Below are 25,203 nucleotides of genomic sequence, written 5' to 3'. Positions count from 1 at the left end.
AAGCTTTGTAAATCGCAGTGTCGTTAGGATGAGAAAGTCTTCCCTCCTGCCATCTCCCTAGGCCGATTCCGCAGACTTGTGGCACAAGGCATATGTGCCTTTCTAAATACACTGTAAGTCAGTAGGTGGTGATTGTGCATTCTCTAGCTCTTACAGGTGAGTCACCAGGTGTCATCTCCAGTTTTTAATTCTGCATTTATTACTTAGTTTTTAGTTCTTTCCCCTTGTTTCTAAATCAAAAGCAAGAGAGAGCTTTGTGAAATTAGTGCCCTGCCCATAGAGAGCCAACATTCTACAGCTGAGTGTCAGAGGGAGCGGGGCTGTAGATCCAGAAGCATCCTTCTGTGCATGTCTGACCCCTCCTACCTTGTTCCCACAGGATCAGCATTGAGGCCCGAAAGTCACCTAAGCTTCCACGGGCTGCTCAAGAGATTTCTCGGTCTCCCCGATTGCCCATGCGCAAGCCCTCCATGGGCTCGCCCAGCCTGACACGGAGAGAGTTTCCTTTTGAAGACATCACTCAGGTAGGCTCATATAACTGACAACAGAGCCTGCACACGGTCCAGCCAGCAGGCTACCTGGAAATACCGCCATCCTTCCCAACTTGCCCGTCTTGTTGATTGCCATACCTGCATGCATGCACACCGTGTGGCTGTGTTCCACATACCTCTCTGTTGCTGGAGTCTTCCTCCAGGAGAGCTCTGAGTGAGTTGTATTCCCTTCTTCATGTCTGCCTCCTGTTCCTGCAGTGACTCCTCAGTTCCAGGAAGGGGACACTGGCCATAGCCCCCACAGTCTGGCCTTGCCTGCCTTCTCTATGCCTGTGTTCTGCCACAGTCACCTCTCTAGAACCTCCCTGGTTTTGCCCTCACTCTCAGCCCTAACTGTTCCAGTGTGGGCCTTCTCTGTGAAGGCTTCCTGCCCTGGACAGCTAACACAAGTCTAACGCCCTGCTGGTGTTTATCAAACACCTCATTGTATACAAACCAGCAAAAGCCTTATTGTGCATCATTAGGTCCTGAGTTCCTCCAGGAGCTATATTTTACTCACGCCCACCCTGAGCATAGCACTGACTTTGTAAGATGCTTTTCATCGACACATGAAACAGTAGGGTAATTGGGAGGTTCAGGGACATAATGAATTCAGTTCAGCTGAAATCTGCAGAATTTATCCATGAGAAAAAGGAGAAATGAACAAAAATTGTGTCCCAATCATTTTGGTGGCCCATTTTGTTTGTTTAGTTAGTTTAGTTCAAGTTCTGTCTTTATTTCACATAATGTCATTTCTTTGTTATTTTATTAATTAGTTAATTAGTTTCAGATATTTCTGGTAGCCCAGACTGGTCTGGACCTGAGTATACCCCTGCCTCAGCTTCCCAGTTGCTGAGAGCACAGCCTGCCACACCTGCTTCCTGTTTTCCTGATTGTAACAATGAGGCCATGCCCCCTTCTCCTAGGCTCAAGTACTTCTTCATTGTCCTCACTGGTTGAAGCTACAGACATACACCACTAGTCTGAGCTTTGATAGTCTTTTCAATTTTATTATAGAGACAGGGTCTCCTCTACCCTGGGTGGCCTCAAGTTTGCTGTGTAGCCAAGGATGACCTTGATCTTCTGACCCTCCCAGCATAACCTCCCAAGTCTGGGGTTTCAGGCTTATCTCGACAGGTTGAGTTGTGCAATGGTAGAGGTCAACCCAAGGGCTTCATGCATGCTGGGTGGGCATTCTGCACACTGAGCCACATTCCACAACCCTTTAATAACCCTTTAAAAGATGTTTTAATTTATGCATGTATGTGTGCTTGTGTGTGTTTATGTACACCAGGTGCATAGATGTACCCACTGAGGCCAGATCCCCTGGAATTGGAGTTACAGATGGTTGTGAGCCACCTGATGTGGGTGCTGGGAATGGAACTCCTGGCCTCCATGAGAGCAGCACGTGCTCTTAGCTGCTGAGCCATCTCTCAAGCTGCTAATGCCCTTTTAAAACTGAACACATGTGGACACTCAAGAGCCAGCACTCCCAGCTCAGTGTCCACCACTGGGAAATGGCAGCCATCACACTCTGGTTAACTAACCCTTGATCTGTAAAATGGCATCAGGTGGAGAGTAAATGTTGCTGGCAGTGTCTTAAGCATTTTACATATTAGTTCATTCAATTGTATGAAATAGACTAAGGTTCTTTGTCTTTTTCTTTCCCCCTCCCCCACAGCACAACTATCTTGCTCAGGTCACGTCCAATATCTGGGGAACCAAGTTTAAGATTGTGGGCTTGGCTGCATTCCTACCAACCAACCTCGGTGCAGGTAAAGACTCGCTCTATTTTCTCACCGTCCCATTGGAAATCAATAAAAGTTCCCATTTCAACCTGTGGCAATTTAAGTTAGAAAATGAGTTCTTAAGACAGCACCGGACTCCTGTCTGTCTCCTTGACTCCAGCCACTCGATGTTAGAGAAACAGATCTGTCGCTCACTGGCTCTTGTTCCTGGGGCTTTCATGTTGTTTTTCTTTGATAAGCTCTGTGTTAGTAGCCAAAATCTCCAGTAGAAGACTTTGCAGGACTGGTAGGCGTTTGGCTGTGGTGAGCAGGTCTAGGCTTCAGTGCCTGGGTCCTTATGTCACAAGAAACTTCTAAAGAGAAGTTAAAGGCCAAGAAGGCAGCTGGCTCCTTTTCTTAAGAATTTACTTCTTGCTTTTCCGTATCTAGTAAGCATCTGCCTGTGACAGATTTAAGATACAGAGGGCACTTGTGTGAGGGGAATGGAAGCTGAGGCCATGCCAGGCTTTGGTTTTTATTTGCATCCCTATCCCCGTGAGGCGTACTTGCTACCTTACCTCAGGGGCAGGGAAGAAGTGGACTTAGTCACAGACCTTCCCATAGAAGCCTCCTCCTGCTTGCTGGGTCTTCCATGCATAGCTGAGCTGCACTCCCTCCCACCCCCATTGTAGTTTAGGAGGGGGCACCTCAGTGGCCCAGTCAAGGGGTTCCCCTGAAGAATTCCCACCATGCGACAGGCCTAATACAAAGGAATTTTATTGAGGGAAGGGAAGGGGGCCTGGAAAATGAGTAGAGGCAGCGAGAGAATAGGAGAAGGGGAGGAAGAGGGGAGAAAGAGAGAAAGCAGGAAATGAAGTGCAGGAGACGGAGTGCAGGAGGTCTAGTGTAGGAGAGCACTAGAATGCTAGAGAGCTGGGGTAGCCTGCAGTGCTGCTTGCTGCTATACACTAGGTTGGCTGGCACTGGACTGACAGAGATGCAAGCTGTTGCTAGGTAGTCATTGAGCAGAGCCTAGAGGAATTGCCAACCTCCACCCCACTCCCCAGTCCTTGCTAATCTCACTTGTTTCTCTCTGTGAGGCCAGGCAGACCTTGGCCCTTGACCTAGTGTGTGCTCTCTACAGCTAAATTTAAATTGTTTTTCAAGAATTATGTTTATAGAAGTTGTATCCTATGCAGACTTATAAAATAAATTATTCTTAAAGCCTGAGACTCATGGAGTCAGGAATGCCTGAGTTTCGAGACCAGAACACAGTAATGAAACCAAGTTTCAGCCCCGGTGGTGGCGGCTTTGATGGCAGAGGTGGCTTTGGTGACAGAGGCGGTAGAGGAGGAGGCCAAGGAGGCTTTGGTGGTGGAAGTGGAGGCGGAAGGGGTGGTGGCCTCAGGGGACGAGGAGGTGGACGTGGCCAAGGTGGAGCCTTCCAATCTGGGGGCAACCGGGGTCAAGGTGGTGGCCGGGGAGACAAGAGAGGAAACCAGTCAGGAAAGAATGTGATGGTGGAGCCGCATCGGCATGAAGGTGTCTTTTTATCTGTCTCGGAAAGGAAGTTGCCCTTGTCACAAAGAATCTCGTCCCTGGAGAATCTGTGTATGAAGAGAAAAGTCTATTTCAGAAGGAGATGACGAATCCTGGGCGATGTAGACCAGATCCACATCAGGCGGGGGTGGGGGTGGGGGGCAAGGTGCTCTAGAGACCTTGGAGCAGCTTCAGGCACCACCTTCTCCCACATCTCTGATATTGTCGGCTGGGATGGTCTGGTCTGGTCGATGCAGCTGAGTTCTCCACCGCTCTGGCTGGGGCCTCATCAACGTGAAGATGCTCGGCACCTACACAAATACCGAATGCTTATCACAACAGTGGATGTCATCCTTGCTGATGTGGCCCAGCCAGACCAAACCCAGAGTGTGGCCCTGAATGCCCACACCTTCCTGCAGAATGGAGGACACTTTGTGATTTCCATTAAGGCCAACTGCATTGACCCCACAGCCTCAGCAGAGGCTGTGTTTGCATCTGAAGTGAAGAAGATGCAGCCAGAGACCATGAAGCCACAGGAGCAGCTGACGCTAGAGCCTTGTGAACCAGACTGCGCTGTGGTTGTGGGTGTGTGGTGTGTACAGGCCCCCTCCCAAGGCGAAGAACTGAAACTCAGAGCTGTCTGGATTGAAGAAATGTGTGTTGCTGCTGTTGCATGTGTGGCTTTTGATTTTTGGGGGGACGAGGGAGTCGTTTTTTTATTATTTTTCCTATTAAAAGGCTCATCTGTCAAAAAAATAAAAATTAAAAAATGAATTATTCTTGCAAACCAAATTCTAAAAATGCATTGAGGATGGAGTGCAGCAGGCCCGAGGCTTGAGGTTCGACCTCTGGCACCATTACCTCAGCCCAGCTCAAAAGCCATCTGCTCTGTGTGCACTTGTAGGGTGCACCTAAAACAGCAGCAAGTTTAAAGCTTTCAGTATGACGTTTTCACTTCAAATAAAAGTGAAGCCAAAGTAGAATGTAAAATTGAATTGGATTTAGTTCTTGGCCTCACAAAAAAGTAAGGCTTGCTGTGTATAATGTGATAAAGAAATGACGTGACAGGGCCAGTGTGAGTTTTTGTGTGGTCAGTGTGGCTTTACTGCATGAACAATGGCTCCTTCCTTTTCATTCCTCACTTCCTACCGTAGCACAGCTCTTTTCTCCAAAGGGAATTTCTTAGGATACTTCAGTGCTCTGGAAGCTCTGATGACCACAACTGTCGAGTCGCTCACCTGTGCCCTACTAACTTGTTCACTGTCACCATCACCTCCACCTTAGTGAGCCTCTGAGAAGTCAGCCTTTCTGAAATCAAGATTGGGGTGAAAGTTGATTAAGCCAGTTAGGGGAACGAAAATGGGAGCCTCTGCTGCTGTAGTGTGAGTCACAGCCTGTGAGGACAGAGGCTTCCTGAGGCACAGCACGGGATCGCTGCTCTCCTAACCAAAGAGCAGTTGCTCCATGAACTGTTGGGACCAAGCCTAAAGAATTCCCCCCTTGACTATAATAGACAAAGCAGGTTTTGGATTAGGAAGTGACTATTCATGTTACCTCCTTATTAATCCCAAATACAATGTAGGATGCTCTAATGGACCTGGAAAGTGAGTGTTCCCTCTTATTCCTTACATTTAATAATTGGTTTCCCTCAGAACAGACTAGCATCTGGGCGAGAGGTGGGGGAGTAAGCTCAGTATAAAGACTTACTGAGGGGAGAGGGCAGACAGCACGTGGGACTGGCTTCATCATTGGCAGCCTCTCTCCTCCTGGCAGCTAGTGTGTTACTTACCTCTCCTCCTCCTCTTGGCACCGCCCCCTCCACTTTCCTCCCCCTCCTCCTCAGATAAGGTCTCACCATGTAGCCATCCCACCCTCAGTTTAACTTATCTCCACACTCTGCTGATAGAGGGCAGGAAGCCACACGCCTCCAAGGCATGTGACATGTGACATCCACATGAACTTGATCTATTTGCTAATGATCCCAGAAACTCACTGGCTGTGTCAGAGCCTGCTCATGTATTTGGTCACGTGAAGGGAAGAGAGACAGTGAGAAGAGGGAAGAAAGAAATGGAGAGATGGGGCAGAGAAAGAACAACATGGAGAGAGGATGGGAGAGAGGGAAGAGCTCTGATTTACCTTTCTACTGTCAACCTGCTTTTGTCCCCCAGAGGCAAACGATGGTTGTAACCATTCCTCAGTGTAAAAGAACATGTTCTTTATTGCTCTGGACAATACCTTTGTACTAACTCAGAACAACATAGAACTTTTCCACCAAAATTCAGATTGTGTTTTGTAGGTAAACTGAGATTGTGGGTAGGAAAGCCACCTCGAGCACCAGCTTCAGACTGAGGCCCCTGCAAGGGCACGGCCTTTAAAAGACTGACTGGTTTGTCAGGCCCAGAGCCAGTGCTAGACATAGGATGTGGCTTTTCTTACTGAGAATGCTGTTAGCGTGCCTCTGTATATCGTTTTCCAGGGAAGAGTATTAAACATAGAAGATGGGCCACTGAGCTTGCCCAGTGGGTAAAGGCATGTTCACAAAGGCCAGACAACTGAAGTTTAATCTTGTATGATAGAACTAGCCTCCACACGTGTGTCATGGCACACACACACACACACACACACACACACACACGATTAAGTTAATAATAATAAACATTTAAACACAAAAGAGAGTTGACAGAAACCTAATCTTGCTTTTAACTACTTGTGAAACTTATATTCATACTTTTATAATTAATCCTATCTTTTCTAACTGTTTTAATTCCAACTTAGACTTCCTCATAACTGTGTTACTAAGTTAACCTTCAGCTTTGAACAGACCGTAGGAGTGCTGTAAGTCCCTCCAACAGAGCACTGCAGCGAGACGCAGTAAGATAAGCCTTCACCCTGAGCAGCAGTGGCAGCTCCCCAGGCTTCCAGTCCACTCTGGTTACAAATGAAGCTTTTATAGACTTTTCCCCTGCGTCTGCTTGTTGTTAGGAAGGATGAGTCCAAGGCATGTTTTTGGCATTTAAAATTTGTGGTTCTGTAGACAGACTAAGAATTTTCCTATCCCACATTGTGTTCATCAGCAGACACTAAAGGTATGCCTCAGCTAACTGTGTCCCCCTTCCTCTCACCAGTTATCTATAAAACCAGCCTGCTGCATCTCCAGCCTCGGCAGATGACCATTTATCTCCCGGAAGTTAGGAAGATTTCCATGGACTATATTAACCTGCCTGTCTTCAACCCAAACGTTTTCAGTGAAGATGAGGATGACTTACCAGGTGAGTCTGTCACGGCTCCTCTCTCAGTGGACCATGCCAGGGGACAGAGTGCTCAGTCATTAAGTACAGTTGCGAATGAGATTTGAAAAGGCCCACCTTACTCGCTAAGCTTAAGAGGCATAGTGTATCCTAGGAGGAAAACCGCCATGGGTGCTTTTTGGCAGGAAGGAAGCTCCCAGAGCATGGGTGGTTTGGATGCTAGTGACAAGTGACAGTTCACAGAGCATTTCTCACATCAGGTGTTGCCTTTCTTTGCTTTCCATTGCTTATTTAAACATCGTGACCAAAAGCAGCTTGGGGAGGAAAGGGTGTATTTCACCTCACAGCTTATAGAAGGGAAGTCAGGGCAGGAGCTCAAATCAGGAACCTAATGTAGGCGGGCTGTGTAAAATCAAGCTAAGCCCTGCCTCATCTAGCACCTGCCCTCTGTACCTCTGCTCTGGACCACCTCTCTAGGGGTCTGTCGTGCTCCCAGACCCCAGCTCCACGACTCAGAGCCTTTGCATTTGAACACCCTTCACCAAGTCTGTACTGCGTCCTGGCTTGACTTAGAGATGCTCTTTATTTAGCACCCGGCTTTTAAATTTAACTTTACAAACTGTCAAACGTCTGCTGGCCTTGAGGTGTCTTTGCTGTAGTAGGGATTCTTAAATAGTCTTCTTTTATTCCCAGATCAGCTTCCAATAAGCTGTACCTTACTATTCTCGGGTACTGAAGGGGGCTTGAGAAACATTCTTGCTTTTTAAGTACAAGTTTTGTAGACCCAGACTCTACTTCTGCACCAGCACCTGCCATTTGGTGAATGAACTTGGGTGTGTAGCTTGACACACGCTCTGCTGTTTCAGACTCTGGTTTGGATGTGGCTCATACTTTCCCTTGACAATCTCTTTGCTGTCCCAGATGCAGTGATTAGAGTTTTTTCCTTCTCCACAGTTGAATTGCTGCAGTGACTGGCTGTGTGTGTGTGTGTGTGTGTAGTTCTCTGTTGAGAGGCTGAAGTACACTGTCTTGGGGCTCACAGTCAGGGATGGTGAGGGAGATACCTAAAGTCGTTATTCCCTGGACCCCAAAGAGTATCTCTTAGAGAGATCAGCATGCCAAAGACAGGAAGCCTGAGGTGGGGCCAGACTCCTAAGCCAGAGGATGAACTGTCTCTCTCAGGGAGATCCCAGCAAACACATGGTTAACAGGCCCAAGGCTTGACTTGGGTTGGCCGCATCCTGCTGTTTGGGTGAAGTCAGTCAACCTATAAAATAAGCCTGTTAGATCCTGTTCGTTGCTCAATTATTTGTTGCTATGCAGCATTTAACACCCAAGTTTTAAGCCTCTGGGCCTGTGACAGTGTGCTCTGAGGAAGAGACACAGCCACTTAGTAGGCTAAGGGAGCAGAGCTAGAGTCAGCGCCACTGCCAACAGGGGCACTGCCAACTGTGGCTCTGAGCACCTGCCTGCAAGTCAGGGCTGACGTTCCTGGTTCATGACATGACCATTGAATAGTAAATGGATATCCACATGCTTTTATTGCTTGGTTGTACTTTAAATGCTGTTTGAAATATTAAAAAGCAGTAAATAGGCAAAGGGCATTCAGCAATATGCCCATTTCTAGGGATTCTAATTTAGTTTTTATTTTTGGTGTTTCCACTTTATTTTACATAGGCATTTTATGAGCAAAACCACTAAAGAGTTCTGTAGACATTTATGTGTGATGGTATCTATCATGCAAGCATGAGGTACCAAATTGAGAAGGTTAGAACACGTTCGTTGAGATGTTTTGGCAGTACCTTAGCACATGTTCAACAGGCAGGCCATGCTGCACACCCCTTAGTTGACTGTGTTCTTCCAGAAGGGTTTGAGAAGCTTTGTGAACAGCCTTGTCTCCAAGCAAACACGTGTCCCTCTTAGTGGGTACATTTTGCTTGGAAAAGATCAGATATATTTCAGTATGCATCTTATTCTGGCATAGTTCTGTGACACTGTTTTGCAACCAATTCTTTTTTGTTTGTTTGTTTTACAGTTACAGGAGCATCAGGTGTCCCTGAAAACAACCCGCCTTGTACAGTGAACATCCCTATTGCACCAATCCACAGCTCTGCTCAAGCTCTGTCTCCCACACAGAGCATAGGGCTGGTGCAGTCCCTGCTGGCCAATCAAAATGTGCAGTTGGATGTCTTAACCAATCAGACAACAGCTGTAGGGTCAGTAGAGCATGCAGGTGATGCTGCTACCCAGTACCCAGTCTCCAGTCGGTACTCCAATCCTGGACAGGTGATTTTTGGAGGTGTAGAAATGGGCCGCATCATTCCGAATCCTCCTCAATTGCCTTTGCCACCACCGCCACCACCACCACAGGCGCCTATGCAGCTGTCTGGGGTGGACCATGGAGATCGGGACCATGAGCACCTGCAGAAGTCAGCCAAGGCTCTGCGCCCAGTGCCTCAGCTGGCTGCCGAGGGGGATGCGGTAGTTTTCAGTGCCCCGCAGGAGGTCCAGGTGGCGAAGATGAATCCCCCACCCCCGTATCCAGGAACTATCCCTGCTGCCCCCACCACGGCTGCACCCCCACCCCCTCTGCCACCACCACAGCCCCCAGTGGATGTGTGTTTGAAGAAGGGTGACTTCTCACTGTACCCTACAGCAGCACATTACCAGCCTCCACTAGGCTATGAGAGGATTACCACCTTTGACAGCAGTGGCAATGTGGAAGAGGTGTGCCGGCCTCGGACTCGGATGCTCTGTTCCCAGAACACCTACACTCTCCCTGGTCCAGGCAGTTCTGCCACCTTGAGACTCACAGCCACTGAGAAGAAGGTCCCCCAACCCTGCACCAGTGCCACTCTGAACCGACTAACTGTCCCTCGATACTCCATCCCCACAGGGGACCCACCTCCTTACCCTGAAATTGCTAGCCAGCTGGCCCAGGGGCGGAGTGCCGCTCAAAGGCTGGACAACAGTCTCATCCATGCCACCCTACGAAGGAACAACCGAGAGGTTGCACTTAAGATGGCCCAGCTGGCAGACAGCTCCCGTGCCCCACTGCAGCCCCTAGCCAAGCCTAAGGGGGGTGCTGCTGGGGCAGTGGCACAGCTCCCAGCAAGGCCTCCACCTGCCCTATACACCTGCAGTCAGTGCAGTGGAGCAGGGCCCAGCTCCCAGTCAGGTGCAGCCCTGGCCCATGCTCTCAGCACCTCCCCACTGGCCTCCCAGTCCTCCTACAGTCTTCTCAGCCCTCCTGACACCTCCCGGGATCGTGCTGACTATGTCAACTCAGCCTTCACAGAGGATGAGGCCCTGTCTCAGCACTGTCAGCTCGAGAAGCCTCTGAGACATCCCCCACTTCCTGAAGCTGCTGTCACCTTGAAGCGACCTCCCCCTTACCAGTGGGACCCCGTGCTGGGCGAGGACGTTTGGGTTCCCCAGGAAAGGACAGCACAACCTACAGTGCCCAACCCTTTAAAACTGTCCCCCCTCATGCTAGGGCAAGGCCAGCACCTGGATGTGGCTCGAGTGCCCTTTGTGTCTCCCAAGTCTCCGTCCAGCCCTACTGCCACCTTCCAGACAGGCTATGGGATGGGAATGCCATATCCAGGCAGCTATAACAACCCCTCTTTGCCTGGAGTACAAGCTCCATGTTCCCCTAAGGATGCCCTGTCCCAGGCACAGTTTGCACAACAGGAGTCTGCTGTGGTACTTCAGCCAGCATACCCACCCAGCCTTTCCTACTGCACCTTGCCCCCCACATACCCAGGAAGCAGCACCTGCTCCAGTGTACAGCTGCCGCCCATCGCCTTGCACCCTTGGAACTCCTACAGCACCTGCCCACCCATGCAGAACACCCAGGGCACTCTCCCCCCCAAGCCCCACTTAGTGGTGGAGAAGCCTCTTGTGTCCCCTCCACCTGCCGAGCTCCAGAGCCACATGGGCACAGAGGTGATGGTAGAGACTGCAGACAATTTCCAAGAAGTCCTCTCTCTGACAGAAAGCCCTGTACCGCAGAGAACAGAAAAATTCGGAAAGAAGAACCGGAAGCGCCTGGATAGCCGAGCAGAGGAAGGAAGTGTTCAGGCCATCACTGAGGGCAAAGTGAAAAAGGATGCTAGGACTTTGAGTGACTTTAATTCTCTCATCTCCAGCCCCCGCCTAGGGAGAGAGAAGAAGAAAGTGAAAAGTCAGAAAGACCAGCTGAAGTCAAAGAAGTTGAACAAGACAAACGAGTTCCAGGACAGCTCAGAGAGTGAGCCCGAGCTGTTCATCAGCGGGGATGAGCTGATGAACCAAAGCCAGGGCAGCAAGAAGGGGTGGAAAAGCAAGAGGAGCCTGCGGACCGCCAGCGAGCTGGAGGAATTCAAGTGCCGCAAAGCCAGTGAGAAGGAAGATGGGCGGCTGGGCAGCCAGGGCTTCGTGTACGTGATGGCCAACAAGCAGCCACTGTGGAACGAAGCCACACAGGTGTACCAGCTGGACTTCGGAGGAAGGGTGACCCAGGAGTCTGCCAAGAATTTCCAGATTGAGTTGGAAGGACGACAGGTAAGGAGACTGTGGTACTGTGGCCACTGAGCAAGTAGGGCCAGTGCCTTGAACTCTGGGAGCAAGCATTTAGAAGGCCTCCACATGTGCTTTAAATCCAATGACGTGTACCCGTTAGGCAGACGGTTAGGAAGGGAAAGCACAGCCCCCACGCATTCCCTCACCACCTGCTTCTCAGTTGCAGGTGCCTCCTAGACTTTGCTGGTCTCTGGTATCTCTTTAAATTTGCAAAAACATGTTTTTTATTTATTGATACTTGTAATTTAGCCATCATGTGTTGCCTTCCTCCTGAGTAACTCATGGTGGATTATGCTGTCTGCTTCCCTCAGGAGTTGTCAAACTTAGTTAACTGCCTCTTTCCTCCTTTTCCATTTCATGACTTTGTTTCCCACCACCTTGACCTCAAGACAATGCAGTTTGGACAGACTGACTGTCATATGTACAGTACTCCTTCCTAGCTTTTCATTACCAGCTATGGAAGAAGATTATGTTTGTCAGCCCTGCCTCCCCTACCTCATTAGCACCCACGAGAGCTAGCCGTACTTTCCCAGTTTAAGCACTAGGTACTGGTGACTGCATTATGTCACTGAGTGAAGAGACACCATGACTGTAGCAACTCTTACAAAATGAAAACATTTCACTGAAGCTGGCTTAGAGTTTCTGAGGTTTAGTCCATTACTATAGCAGAAAGTATGGCATCCATCACACAGGCAGACGTGGTACTGAAGAAGGAGAGTTCCATGTCTTGTTCTGCAGGCAGAAAGAAACTGCACGCATAGGAGACCATAAAGCCTGCCCCCACAGTGACACACACTTCCTCCAGTAAGGCCACACCTCCTAATAGTAACCATCCCCTAGGCCAGGCATTCAGTCACGTGAGTCTGTGGGGAAGGGGAGGGCAGACCTTTCAGACCTCCACGCCGAGTGACTCACAGCCGTGCCTTCGATGAGTTTCCCTCAATATTTTCATTTCCTAGTTATTGTTTGCTTATCTCTGTGTTTATTGCTAAGCCCTCCTCCAGTTCTCTAATAAAAGGCAAGTCTCCTTGGTACAGGTGAAAACCACGGATGACAAGACAGTGCTTGTCACAGCATGGTGGCCTCTGTAGCCCTGCCACCTCACTTAACCTCCTGAGCATCACAGGAGGCCCATCCATTTTAAATTTCATTTTTACTTAATTAACTCAGCAAATATTTTTGCTGCCTGCTGTGTGCCTGGCAGTTTGTAAGCCAAGAATTGGAAAACTGGCCAATACATCCATATAGCCCCTTTCCTGTTGTAAATCAATGCTATAAGTCCGTTCATCTGACATGAGCGAAATTGAGTGGTTCTGCAGAGCATGGGAATTGCAGGGCCTAAAAATGTTTAACTTAACGGCACTTACAGAACGCCTGCCCACCCTTACTCTAAGTGAGATCAAGACCAGTGAGAGACATGGAAGCAACTGTTACTGTGTGTCTTTCAAAAGAAGAGAGAAAGACCACACGGAAATGGGTGTGTACTTGTAGCCTATGCTGTGGTGCAGTAATCTCATGTTTTGAGGCCACATGAAGTGGCAAAGCCACAGGTTCAGCAGGACAAGGAGGAGCATAGAGGAAGGGGGTTGTGGTACTCTAGAAAGTCACCAGGGAAGCCTGCTCTAAGGCAGAGACCTTTGGCAAAGTTGGCACATCTCTGAAAGTCTCTCCGTGTCGTGAGCTCCTTGTTCCCCCTCACGTTACTAGCCATGATCCTCTGTCTTGTTTCCCGTAAGTCTGTAGTTAGATCTAGAAGCCCATCAGATTCAGTTACTTGAGTTTCTAGAACTCTGTCCTAGACTGCACTCTCTGCTTCCCTCGGAGCGGAGTGGACACAACTGGCTGTTGTCTCACTTTCTTTTCCTTTCTTGTGTTTGCTTCCTACATCCTCCCCAAGGTGATGCAGTTTGGACGGATTGATGGCAACGCATACATCCTAGACTTCCAGTACCCCTTCTCAGCTGTTCAGGCTTTTGCTGTTGCCCTGGCCAATGTGACTCAGCGCCTAAAATGAAGAGACAGATGCAGGAGTAGACTTGGCAGGAGCCTTTGGAGGCAGAGCTCATGCTGCTACTACCTGAGAAGAACAGAGGAAGCCAGCAGGCCAGGAGGGTGCTGGTCTGTAGGCATGGCCCGTTCGTTGAGTTAGCCTTTATTGTCTCTTTTCTTTTGCCTGAGTGGTGTTTAGAAGTGAAGAGTTTGAAGGCGGTGTGGCTTGGCTGCAGCGTGTGCTGTATTTACCTCTCATGGCCAGCTAAGGGCCTTGGCAGAGAAGACAGGTTGCTGGGCCTTGCTCTTCTTTTAAACATAGGGAGCATCAGTGTTCGTTCTTCATGTCATCTGCCCTTTATCCCAACAGTCACTCATGAAAAACAAATTTTTCCAAACACAACCAAAACTCTGGAAGACTCAGCTTGCATTGGGCTGTGGAGGGCAGCGTTTCCTTCCCAGGTGCGCGCTGCTCACTAAAAGGTACCTGGGTGAGTGAGGGTGCATATGCAAATGCCCTGTGCTCTGCTTAGGTAAGCCACCATAGATGGGCACTGCCACCATTGTCAACGTGATTTGATAGGCAGTGTGTGAGGGAAGAGACACTGCCCATGGACACAGGCTCACATGCAGACAGCTGGATGAGCTGGTAGTGTGGCTCATGCAAGGGTTATTTTCCAAGGATAGTAGTTGGAAACCCCACTGGTTTCTTGTGTCAGAATTAATCCTATCTGACTTTGAAAGAAGGTAAGAGACTTCAGTCAGTGGGCCGATCCAGGATGAGGTAGAGCTGGGTTTACATCATAGTCATTAGACTGCTCAGTCACCAGATACCTCCCTCCACTTGTCAAGAACCTGCCTTGGCTCTCCTTACCCCTTTGTTTGAATCTGGAGCATTTTACTGTAGACGTCTTTCTCTTTAGATCCTATTGCTCTGTCTTTTCTAAACCATGAATGAGACTTGATTTGCAGCTACGCCTTCCCTTCCCTTCCCTTCCCTTCCCTTCCCTTGTCCACATTAAAATTCAGTTGTTTTGAATGCTTTCCAATAGTTATAAGTGTAATCAAAAATATGTGTGCATTTCCCAGCATAGTAAAAGATAGAGCCATAGTCACATCTTTGGGGAAAACTCCACAATATGCTGTAAGGGGGAAAAAAGAACTGGTTTTGGGTGCATAGACTGTACTAAAAGATTGACCACAACCATGGGAGAGCCTTGTTAAGACTGTCTGTGCTTTATTCATTCTGCCTGTAGCATGTTTGCAAAATTTCTTCTCGTGGGAACACACACACCCAGGAAACTACCCAAACCTTGGTAGTAAGACCCAGTTCTCGCTGTTGCTGCTACCTGTGCTGCTTATTCCCAGAGCACAAGAGCTTTTACTTTTGAGTTGGGTTTTATCTGAAAGCCGACAAGTGGAAGATGCTAAGGCAATTCTTTTCAGCTTAAATATTTAGTTTCCTCCTCTTTTTCCTCTTCCTCCTCCTCCTTTGTGTTTGGTTTAAAAAATAATGAAAGAAACTGTCTGATTCCTTTAACTGAGAAAAATTAAATTACTCATCATTTTTCCCTAGATTCCAAAGAAATATGGACAAGAACATCTCCCAGCTGATAGTGGAGTTTTCCCTTTTATAATTTAAAATATGAGAGCTGATTCTTAGGTGGGCCAGTTGTCCGGAACAAGCTGAGCAGTATGTTCAGAGTTACTGTGTTTACGTACGTCCCTGGAGCTTGATGAGGCGGCTCAGTGCTTAGCGTTAGCTGTGCAATACTGTTGTCGCCTCTCTGTTTATGGAATAATTTAAATGCAGTTGTCTTTGTTTTGTTGTCTAAGAGATAGTTATTTATCTTGCTCTTTATAGTATTCTTGGGAACTATTTTGTTACTATGTATTGGTGATTTATGCCCATTTTATTATTTATTTAGAAAAATAGTACCTTTGTAATAACTTGTTTGGTGGCAATATATTTTGCTACAAAAAATAAAGAGAATATGACAGAAGGTTTTTTTGGGGGGCGGGGAGGCTAGGTGCTTTGTAACTTTCTTGAGAGTTGGGAGAAAATCTTATTGATCCCCTAAAAAAATAAATTCACTCTTTATCTCAGTATTGATTATATGCAAAATAGGCAATTTCTTTGAGATAGCATACCCTAAGATAGTATTTCTTATTTTGAAAATGTTAGTTTAAAATAAAATGTGATAAGACACAAGGAAGGGCAAGACATCTAAGATAAGAGTCTCAAAAGAGTCCCTTAGTAAATGATCTTCAAGTTTTAGGTTTGGTTTTGTTTGTTTGTTTTTAGTTAAAATTCACCTTTTCCAGACTGCAAAAGTTATACTTACAATTTTGCTAAATAAGAACAAATATGGAGGAAATCCCTACAAGATCCTTTTTGTCTGTGGAGATGCAGGCTTCTGGCCTTGAGTTGCTTGACCTGTGAGCTGCAGGAACAGCAGCCACTCACTAGCCTCCTCCCCCAGGCGGAGAGTGAGTCTCAGGTTCCACATGGGCAGAAAGCTGCTGGCTGCAGCAGTTGTGACATCGTATCATTTAAGATAATGGCTTCTTCCAGTCAATATCACTTGATTAAATTCTCCTCAAATAAAGACTTTTAAGTAACAGAATTCTGGGTACTTCATGGTTATTAAGTAGCAATTTGTCAATGTCCCAATGTCTCATTGGATACTGAAATTAAAAACAGTCAACTACTTAGAGACCCATAGGAAAAGAGTATATTAACCAACATGAAAACTAGTGTTAGATTTATTTGGCTCAAGTATCATCAAAACAAAAGTTGTGGGTGAATATACCCATATGAATGTATAGCCTGAAAAAAGCTGGGACCACCACAGCTAGAAATACTCGGCTCTAATGAGCATACAAAGCAAAAGCTTTTGCATGTTGGTTTTTTCCATCCAGAGACATGCCTTCTGTGTAATACTCATTCTGTAATCGCAGGTCAGGGACTCAAGGGCCAATTGTCCTGCCACGGGGATAGGGGTGACTTTGGGCAAACCCCTAGGGTGCCTGGCCTCCTTTTGTCCATCTCTTACATGAAAAGTCATGCCTGGAGAAGCTTAAACACTACGTTCTGGCTCTGGTAGCCTAAGAGCTCAGAATTGAGCAGCCCATCTTCCCCTTCACAAGGGTGGGAGTATGTTTCAAAACGTGGCACCTGTGTAGAAAAAAGTTTTCATGAGTCTGTAAGCTGTCTATAGTCTCCTGGAAAGAAACCAGAAGTTTACCCCTAAATGTGTTTAGAATGCTTATTCTAATAAAATGATGGAAGCATCAAATCCAAGTGTAGTGGAAGTCCCCAAGCAGTCCCCAAGGAGTGGGGCGTCCTCAAGTAAAACAAGGCACTGTGTCGCTGTAAAACTGGGTGTGGGTTGCTGCCTTTGGTGTGCTGTCCTGTGAGCTGGGGACAGGTTGGCGACAGTAGCTGGGTTTGAGCTGGCATTTGCTCCTGGAAGTTTTTGGTAACATACAGTTCAGAAGGCTACACCGCTGTGTATCTCCTCATCTCTGGCAGATGAGCTCTGGAGGACTGTGACTGACTTTGTTTCCATTTTCGTCAGCTTTGTGCAGTTCTCCTGTGACTTTGTATCTGTATTTCCTGTTTACAAGTCTATCTCAAGGGGAAGGGTAGGATGTTAAGATCTAGTTTATTGTAGATATTCTTTCTTGTGTTGTAGAAAAGCATGGGTTATACATTTGAGTGGAAACAGCACTGTATTATTTACCAAAGGTGTATTGTTTGCATTTGTTTATAAATGCATTATTTTAGTACTGTAAATTTGGGCATAATTTCTGAGTTTACTACTATTGCTACTGCTGGCATCTGTCTTTCTCCTTCTCTGTCATCTTTTTTATCCCCATAAATGTGCAATGTGGGGTGCATATGTCACAGACCAAACAAGACCACCAGCATGTTATGTCCACACTTTGGGAACAGCGTGCACTGTTTCATACACATCGGTCCCTGCAGTGTTGGTTTCTTCATTTCCTTTGAAAAGTCAGCATTTTGCTTTAACCTTCCAGACAAAAATCTGTTTCGAGTCACCATTGCATCTCAATGAGCTCTCCCTTATTTGCCTATCTTTGTATGTATTTTGTATACTAGATTGTCCAGGAAGTATTCTAGAAGGGAGTAATGGTTTGCATTCAAAATGATGTAATTTTCCAAATTATTTTGCCTTTAAAATTGAAATGGGTTAATCTCATTTTTTTTCTTGATGATTTGAAATTATAAGATTTGTCCAGCTATTGCTTAATAAAATTTTGCAGATCAAAAAATATCAATTACATGTGTGCCAAGTTTGAATTATGGGTCTTGGGTCCTTTGAGAAGAAATCACCTCCCTCTAGTGACATGAACTTCTGACCCTCCAGTTACTTCAAGGGTCGCCTGAGAAATGCCATCATGACTGGGAACACTCGAAATGTCCCTGTCATCTCATTGCCCACTTAGTGAATTGTTTTGACTTTTTTTGGGTTTTCATCTTTTTTAAAAAAGAATCCAATTAGTAACGCATGTCCCCTGGGATGACACCGACTTTCCCAAACTGCGTGACCCGATTTTATGCTCTTATTTTTTTTCTAATAAATGTTAATTATATCATGGGGAAAAAATGAATGCGCCTATATAGTACCTAAAAGATGAAAGGTGCTAATAAATATGTTGGTGCCTCAGTGCCAGTTGCGGGCGTGGTGCACAGCCCCTTCCTTTCCCTTTTCTGGTTTTCCTGTGCTCTGCTTTTCTCCACAGGGAGGTGTGTTCCTACACTACAGAGGATGTGAAAGCCAGGACACAGGTCCAGGACGGGAGCCTCCAGTGGAGTGTCAAAACTTTGAACCTGGCGACAAGGTAAGCACTCTGGGGAAATGACGGAGCCATGAAGTGAAATGACTGTTTGTAGTAACAAGCAGCAAGGGGGAGGCATTCATTCCGCTGCAGCTTTCCTTCCTCTTCGTCATAACCTGGGGAACACCGTTTACTCTTAGGTCATTCTCCTCGGCAGGCTCCTACACCTGGTACAGTCATCCTTCAGACATAGAGCTATGGCTCCCAGGCTCCACTCTGCCACAGCCCTAAAAGACGGAGGAAGCTAGGTAGGTAAGGGCCAGATGTACAGCAGCCCTCACCTATTACCCCACTCGCTCTCTCCTGGTAGGGCTCGCCAGTCCTGCCCCTCTGAACCCTCAGGGTAGAGTGCACCTTGTGCTTTTTCTCTTGGGTCATCCTGGCTCTGTTCCCATTCTTCAGTGGGAACTGAGACTAACATGGCTCTCTGTGTTCCTTCTCGAGTTGACGAAAGTCCTCATGATTCCCACTTTGACATGAAGCACCTGAAGATGCTGCTTCAAGGATCTCCCATGGACATCACTATGGAGGTCTTGCACTTTGGTCTAGTGGTGGATGCAGTTCACTTTCACATGCCATGGAAACATAAGCCTGACCAGTGTTTTGCTTGGATTTTTGTTTTGCTTTGTCTTGTGTGTCTTGTTTTGTTTTCCCACTCTCCAGGTGAACGGCAAACAGCCCAAACACCAGAGTACATACCCCACAGGCATAGCTCTTGACTGCCAAAAGGATTGTCCTCAAGTAATGTATTTCTTTCTGTGCTTCACCGGGATCCTGCCTTCCTCAAGTTCCTAGCTGACTGTAAGAGGCTAAGAGTGTGGTTTCTTAACCTGTGGTAGAGGTTTCAGCTTCCTCAACTGGTCCTCGCTCATCCATTAGAACTGCCAGTCCCTGCTTGGGCCTCATCTCTAGCAGTTACAGGAAAGTCTCCGCAAATCCAAGTGTTGTCTTTGATGACTGCAGATCCAGCCTTGTAGGGTGGGAAGGGTACATTGGTCTAAAAGCTACAGGATATATAGCTTATTGAGCTCCTAGACAGTCTGGTCCATGCCAAGCCCCTAGGACCTAACCTCAGTTTCTTCCTGCCAACAGTTCCCAAATGCTGCACCTAGAAGTGAGGTCTCCCCCAGTTGCTTACAGAGCTTTCATCTCAGGAGTGAGCTGGTGAACATTCATCTTGGTCTTACCCACACCTCCTAGCAGTTGCTAAGCTGCAAAGCTAACTTCAGCTCTAGGGAAGCTGACAGAAAGGTGGGTACAACAGTCTTTGTTGGGGAACTAAGCTGCAGTTCTCCACATAGAACTCCCAGGAAGACCTGATGGGTCAGACTAAACCAAAGAGCTTTTAGGAATTTAAGTCACACAGACCTATTCAATCCCCAGTAAGGAATTCTGCCGGCTAGTCAGCTACAGCAGTGACGGCCCAGCTCCTCCATGATGGGATAGATCTCTGCAGCTGCTTTGTCCGTCACAGCTGACTAGCAGCATAGGCACCTAGGCAGGGCTTCTGTAGGCCAACAGTGCCAGTCTCAGCAGTGCGTGCCCAGACCCCCTCGTTTATTAATGCATTGTTCATGACATTGCGGAGAGACTCGGATTGTCTTCTGATTCAGTCGGGTGATGAAGCCAGTGTTAGATGCACAGGAGGAAAGGCGGAGACTTCCGAATGAGCACTGGAGCCACTCAGTAGGAAACTCAAAAAGACAGGCAGAGGGAGTGAAACCACAGACCCAGTTCCTTGGAAGGCTGAGGCAGGGGGATTACTTGAGTCTAAGAATTTAAGCCAGCCTGATAACGTAGTGATAGGATGTCTTTAAGTGCTGGAAAGATGGTTTAGTAATAAATTAAAAAAAAAAAATACTCTTGCAGAGAACTTGGGTTTGGTTCACAGTGCCCACATGGCAGCTCACAGCGAGCCTCTAATTCAGTTCCAGAGGATCTCATACAGTCTTCTGGCCTCTGGCCACCAGGAACACGTGGTGCACAGAAGACAGTATATGCAGATGAAACATCAATACACAGAAAATTAAAAAAAAAAATCAGTATTCAGACAAACAAGAGACAGGCCGTAGTGGTACATACCTGGAAGACAGAGACCGGAAAACTCCAAGTCTACATCTGTCTGGCTTCACAGTGAGCTCAGAGGAAGCCTGGTAGACGGTGCATGCTTATCATGAAAATGACAGGGGGGAGGTAGGAGGGAAGAAGGACCAGCCAAGTGATTGAGTCTTAAACAGTGGAGAGGGGGATGGGGCCACAGGTAATCTTTAAGGGGGAATAAATGATGTTTTAAAAATGAGTGGGCTCTAAAAGCAGAGACACTTGCTCCAGACTTTTATGGGCTGTGTGTGGATTATTCGGTTTGTCATTTCTTCTCAGTAGCAGGTTCTTCCTGACTGGAGTCTCATAGCACTGCATTCCTTCCAGGAAGCATAATGCCTTTAATCTCAGCACTTGAAAGGCAGAAACACAGCTGGGCGTGGTGGCGCACATCTTTAATCCCAGCACTCAGGAGGCAGAGGCAGGCGGATTTCTGAGTTCGAGGCCAGCCTGGTCTACACAGCGAGTTCCAGGACAGCCAGGGTTACGCGCGTGCGCGCGCGCACACACACACAGACACGAGAGAGAGAGAGAGAGAGAGAGAGAGAGAGAGAGAGAGAGAGAGAGAGAGAGAGAGAGAGAGAGAGAGAGAGACCCTGTCTTGAAAAGCAGGGCAAAAAAGTTTAAAGTCTCTCAGTTGAGGGCTCCTGTAAAATCAAAACTAAGTTAAATACTTTATTCCTTCAAGAGGAAAGAACCAGGTTACAGTCACCGTCTCAATGAAGGTAAAGCAAACTCCAAAGTGTAAATAATTCAATAGCCAATATCTGGGATTCACTCCTGCTCCTCTGGGCTCCTCAAAGGGGATTGGGTCACTTCTGAGGCTCTGCCGTTGTCTTTGTTCATCTGGATAATGGTGTTTTGATACAAGCTTTTCTCCATGTTTTGTGATCTCCTTGTTGGGATATCTACAGATGCAGCATAGTTTTCACTGAACTGCCTGGCACTTATTCATTTCCCATGAACACTTGACCCATCGACCCAGCTACCATCAAGGGCTTAGGCAGGAGGATTGCTAGTTCAAGACCTGCCTGGGCAATTTAGTGAAACATTGCCTCAAATACGGGTTGGGATTTAGCTCATTAAACTCATGGTAACTCTAGACTCATCCTTAAGTCTGGTGCCTACCCCCAAACCATAAGTGTAAAGTTCCCTGAGATGGAAATGTTCCCAGCAGAGTCTGCTTCCAGAAGCACACAAGAGACCGGCATTACAACAGCAAACTCATCAGCCAGGGTCAAGACTGATGTACGGTTGAGTTTCCTTTTGGGTTGACCGAGCTACCTGAAGACTGCACTGGGCCTGTTCTAGCACGCTTAAGGGCATGGTTCTTGGTACTGTCCGTTGTCTCAAACAAAAGGAAACAAAAGTGAGTTTCTGTATTGATTTGGGGTTCAGTGAGTGATTTTCTGCATTGACTTGGGGTTCAGTGAGTGATTTTCTGCATTGGTTTGGGGTTCAGTAATTGATGTTTCTGCATTGGTTTGGGGTTCGAGTTGGTTGTCAGTTTCCTTCTCCAGTTGTGCCTGGGCTTCTGAGAATGGAGCCTCCCAGGAGGCCTGGCTAGAGGAGCCTTAGCTCACCTAAGCCAGAGGCCTCTAAATTAAGCCAAAAGGGCCGCACAACTCAAAGACTGCCTCACAGAACCAGGTCCATGAATGTCTGCTATAACGTGTCAAGAACTTGGCGTATAAATGGAATGGAAAAAAATTTCTTTCTTTGTTCTTTCTTTCTTTTTTTGTTTGTTTGTTTGTTTTTTGTTTTTTTCCAAACAGGGTATCTCTGTGTAGCCCTGGCTGTCCTGGAACTCACTCTGTAGACCAGGCTGGCCTCAAACTCAGAAATCTGCTTACCTCTGCCTCCCAAGTGCTGGGATTAAAGGCATGGGCCACCACTGCCCGGCCCAAGAAATTTATTTCTGCTAGCCTTAGTGGTACATGTCTTTAGTTCCAGATGCAGGTGGATCTCTGTTGAGTTCAAGGCCAGCCTGGTCTACATAATGAATTCCAGGACAGCAAGAGCTATGTAGAGAGACCCTGTTTCAAACAACAAAAACCAAGAAATTTATTTCTTATTTATTCTTTCTTCGAGAATTTTACTCAGATAAAGGTTGTATTTTTGTGAAATACTTAGATACAATTTCTAGAGAGAGGTAAATAGCTATATCATATAGTAGGGTACCATGATAAATGAATAAAAACCTAAAAGGGGAGGTTATTAAGGGACAGTGCTTGTTGTTGCTTTATAAAAATAACCTAGAAATAAATCTTTTGTTGTATCAGAAACAAACAAACAAACAAACAAAAAACCACAGGCCAATAAACATTTTTTCCTGAGGATACCACAAATATCAGTAGTGTTACATGTCCAATAATGTCTAATTATATGCTCTATACCAGTGACCATTGTTCAGGAAACCAAGTGGAATGTTATGGATGAGACTTTAAAGTATGGAGGAGGCTACTGAGTCTGTAAGTAAAATACAACAGGAAAAGCACAGGGTGGGGACTGGGACTGCAGCTAAAGACCTCATGCCTGCCAGGCACTGAGTTATACTCCTGGCCCTATCCACCACCACTCTAGTGATGGGCTCATATATATGAATGAGAGAAGGTCTTTTTGTCCTTGCATATTAAGATACAACCTCTAACCTAGGATGTGGATGATCAAGAGAAGAATCTTTTATGAATTCTGTTTCCTGTGTTGAAATCATTGACATCTCACAGATGAATGGGGGACCATGGGGGACAAAGTTCATCAGAACCAATTCTATATAACTAATTGTAAACCAATTCTATATGGACGTGCCCATGTAACATTGCACAAAACCACCACATTTGAAGGCTGAAATGGCTGTTGCCAATTCCAGATGGTGAAGAGAATGATTCTGTGGCATACTGATGGAATCTTCATTGAGCAACTGATTGGAAAGCAGCATTTAGCTCCCGCACCTGCTGGAAACTGACAAGAGCCAAGGTGTTACTCAGGTGTAGTAGCTCATTTATCTCAGCACGTGGGGCCAGCCTGGGCTACTTAGTGAATTATAGACCAGCTCTAGTACCATGTGAGACCCCATTTTAATATAAAACAAAATGGCATCAACTAGAAGAGAAATGAGCAGTCAGTGTAGGGGCATAGCTTAGTGGCAGAGTGCTCACTTGGCTGATATGAGGCCCTCAGTTTTGTTTACACCACAGGAAGATAGAAAAATAACAAACGTAAACTGAGGATGTAGGTCAGTGGTAGAACATCCGTAGCATGCATGGGGCCCTGGCTTCCATCCTCGGGGGGAGGGACCAGAAAAGGCAGGGCAGACTGAGATAAGGCAGCAGGGACCAGGACAGCAAATGTTGACGTTGTTAAATACCTGAAGCAGAGCCAGAAGGCCAACTTGAACCACTTCAGGAGTTAAAGCAAGTGCCTGGCACGTGCCATTCCAGTCCTTGTGCCACTGATGGTCCCCTCATCCTGATCTATTTGGTTAATGGACAGGCTCTACAGCCTCTACTTGCCTCTTGAGTCGCTTCTAGAGACACATTTGTGTTCCACATGATAACAGGTAGCCAAAGCCATGGTCCATAGGGATGGGAACCATAGGGATGGGAGCGGGGCTCTCTCAGGCTGGTGAGACCCAGATCCCACACCACCTTCAGGAACAGAGTGTACTGCCAACCCTAACAGAGAAGCAGACATGGTAAAGAATGAGAGTGATCTGAATCACAGTGGTCTGGCTCAGTCATATCATGTATCCAACAGAGAGGATGTCACGTGACATCCTACCTGGCGAAGTCTCGATGGAAGGTTCAAGGAGACCTGGTATCCTTGCACTGTCTAATGCCACCATTCCCAGGATAGCCTCTGCTCTATCAAGTCATGTCCATTGTAAAGTCCACTGCTGATGTCTTACACACCATCCCTATAGTCCCCTGTGCTCTGTGCTAGCTATAGCGCCAACGCTGCCTCCTTGGACCGCAGCAGCAGCTTCCTAATTCTCCCTGGATGGCAACAGCAGCCTCCTAGTTCCCCCTGCCTCTGTTCTTTGCTGCTCCCACTAGTCTAGACATGGTGCAGAGTACTCACAAGGGTATCACTTCATTCAGGACAAAGGTGGGGCAGGGCTGTGCCCTAGGTCCTGATGTCTGCCCAGTTTACTACAGAGCCAAGGTTGCACCCATGTTGGGTATCTGAAAGCCATTCTCATGGGTTGTACATGCAGTCTCCCCTTCTGCTACTTCTCTGACCTGCCCCACTCTGAGCACACTCTGCTTTGTGTCTCAGCCCTGCCTCCCTGAAGCCTCCCAGATCCAGACCTCAGCTTTAACGGCTACTGTGGACTTAGCCACACTGCTTGATCCTTTCCAGAAATGGAAGAGCCACCTTCACCGAGTCTGAAGGGGCCAGCCCCTGCTCTGGTGCCTACGATATTGCCTTGTACTAGGCACTTGCTGTAAGTGGGCTTCCATTTTCCCTTGACGATGAGAAGCATCCTGCATCCTGGCTGTGCTTCATAAGCTCTTCAAATGCTCCCTCGAAGATCAGGGAAAGTGCCCTCCCTCCCTCCCTGTGGCTGGCACTGCTTTGACTTTCTAGTGCCCTTCTCTTTGAACTAAAGCCAGGGGCCACCAGGGACATGCATAGCTA

General features: G+C 47.1%; 1 protein-coding gene and 1 pseudogene across 5 annotated transcripts in view; both read left to right on the top strand.

The window, feature by feature from the left end:
• The window catches only part of Tulp4 (TUB like protein 4), a 140,313-nt gene extending 122,412 nt beyond the window's left edge, over positions 1-17,901 (top strand). For all 5 annotated transcript variants that reach the window (XM_029471020.2, XM_021185717.3, XM_029471019.2 and 2 more), the window contains 5 exons: positions 380-524; positions 2,212-2,305; positions 6,922-7,065; positions 9,080-11,589; positions 13,505-17,901. In XM_029471020.2, coding sequence (XP_029326880.1) covers positions 380-524; positions 2,212-2,305; positions 6,922-7,065; positions 9,080-11,589; positions 13,505-13,621 — 3,010 coding nt within the window. In that variant the 3' untranslated portion in view covers positions 13,622-17,901. The remainder of the gene's footprint in view (positions 1-379; positions 525-2,211; positions 2,306-6,921; positions 7,066-9,079; positions 11,590-13,504) is intronic.
• Positions 3,491-4,494, top strand: LOC110312158 (rRNA 2'-O-methyltransferase fibrillarin pseudogene; annotated as a pseudogene).
• Positions 17,902-25,203: the final 7,302 nt, after the last annotated feature.

Source organism: Mus caroli, unplaced genomic scaffold, assembly GCF_978045245.1.
Source record: "Mus caroli unplaced genomic scaffold, Mus_caroli_1 scaffold_18, whole genome shotgun sequence".
Classification (NCBI taxonomy): Eukaryota; Metazoa; Chordata; class Mammalia; order Rodentia; family Muridae; genus Mus; species Mus caroli.
This window is presented reverse-complemented; position numbering and strand designations above follow the sequence as displayed.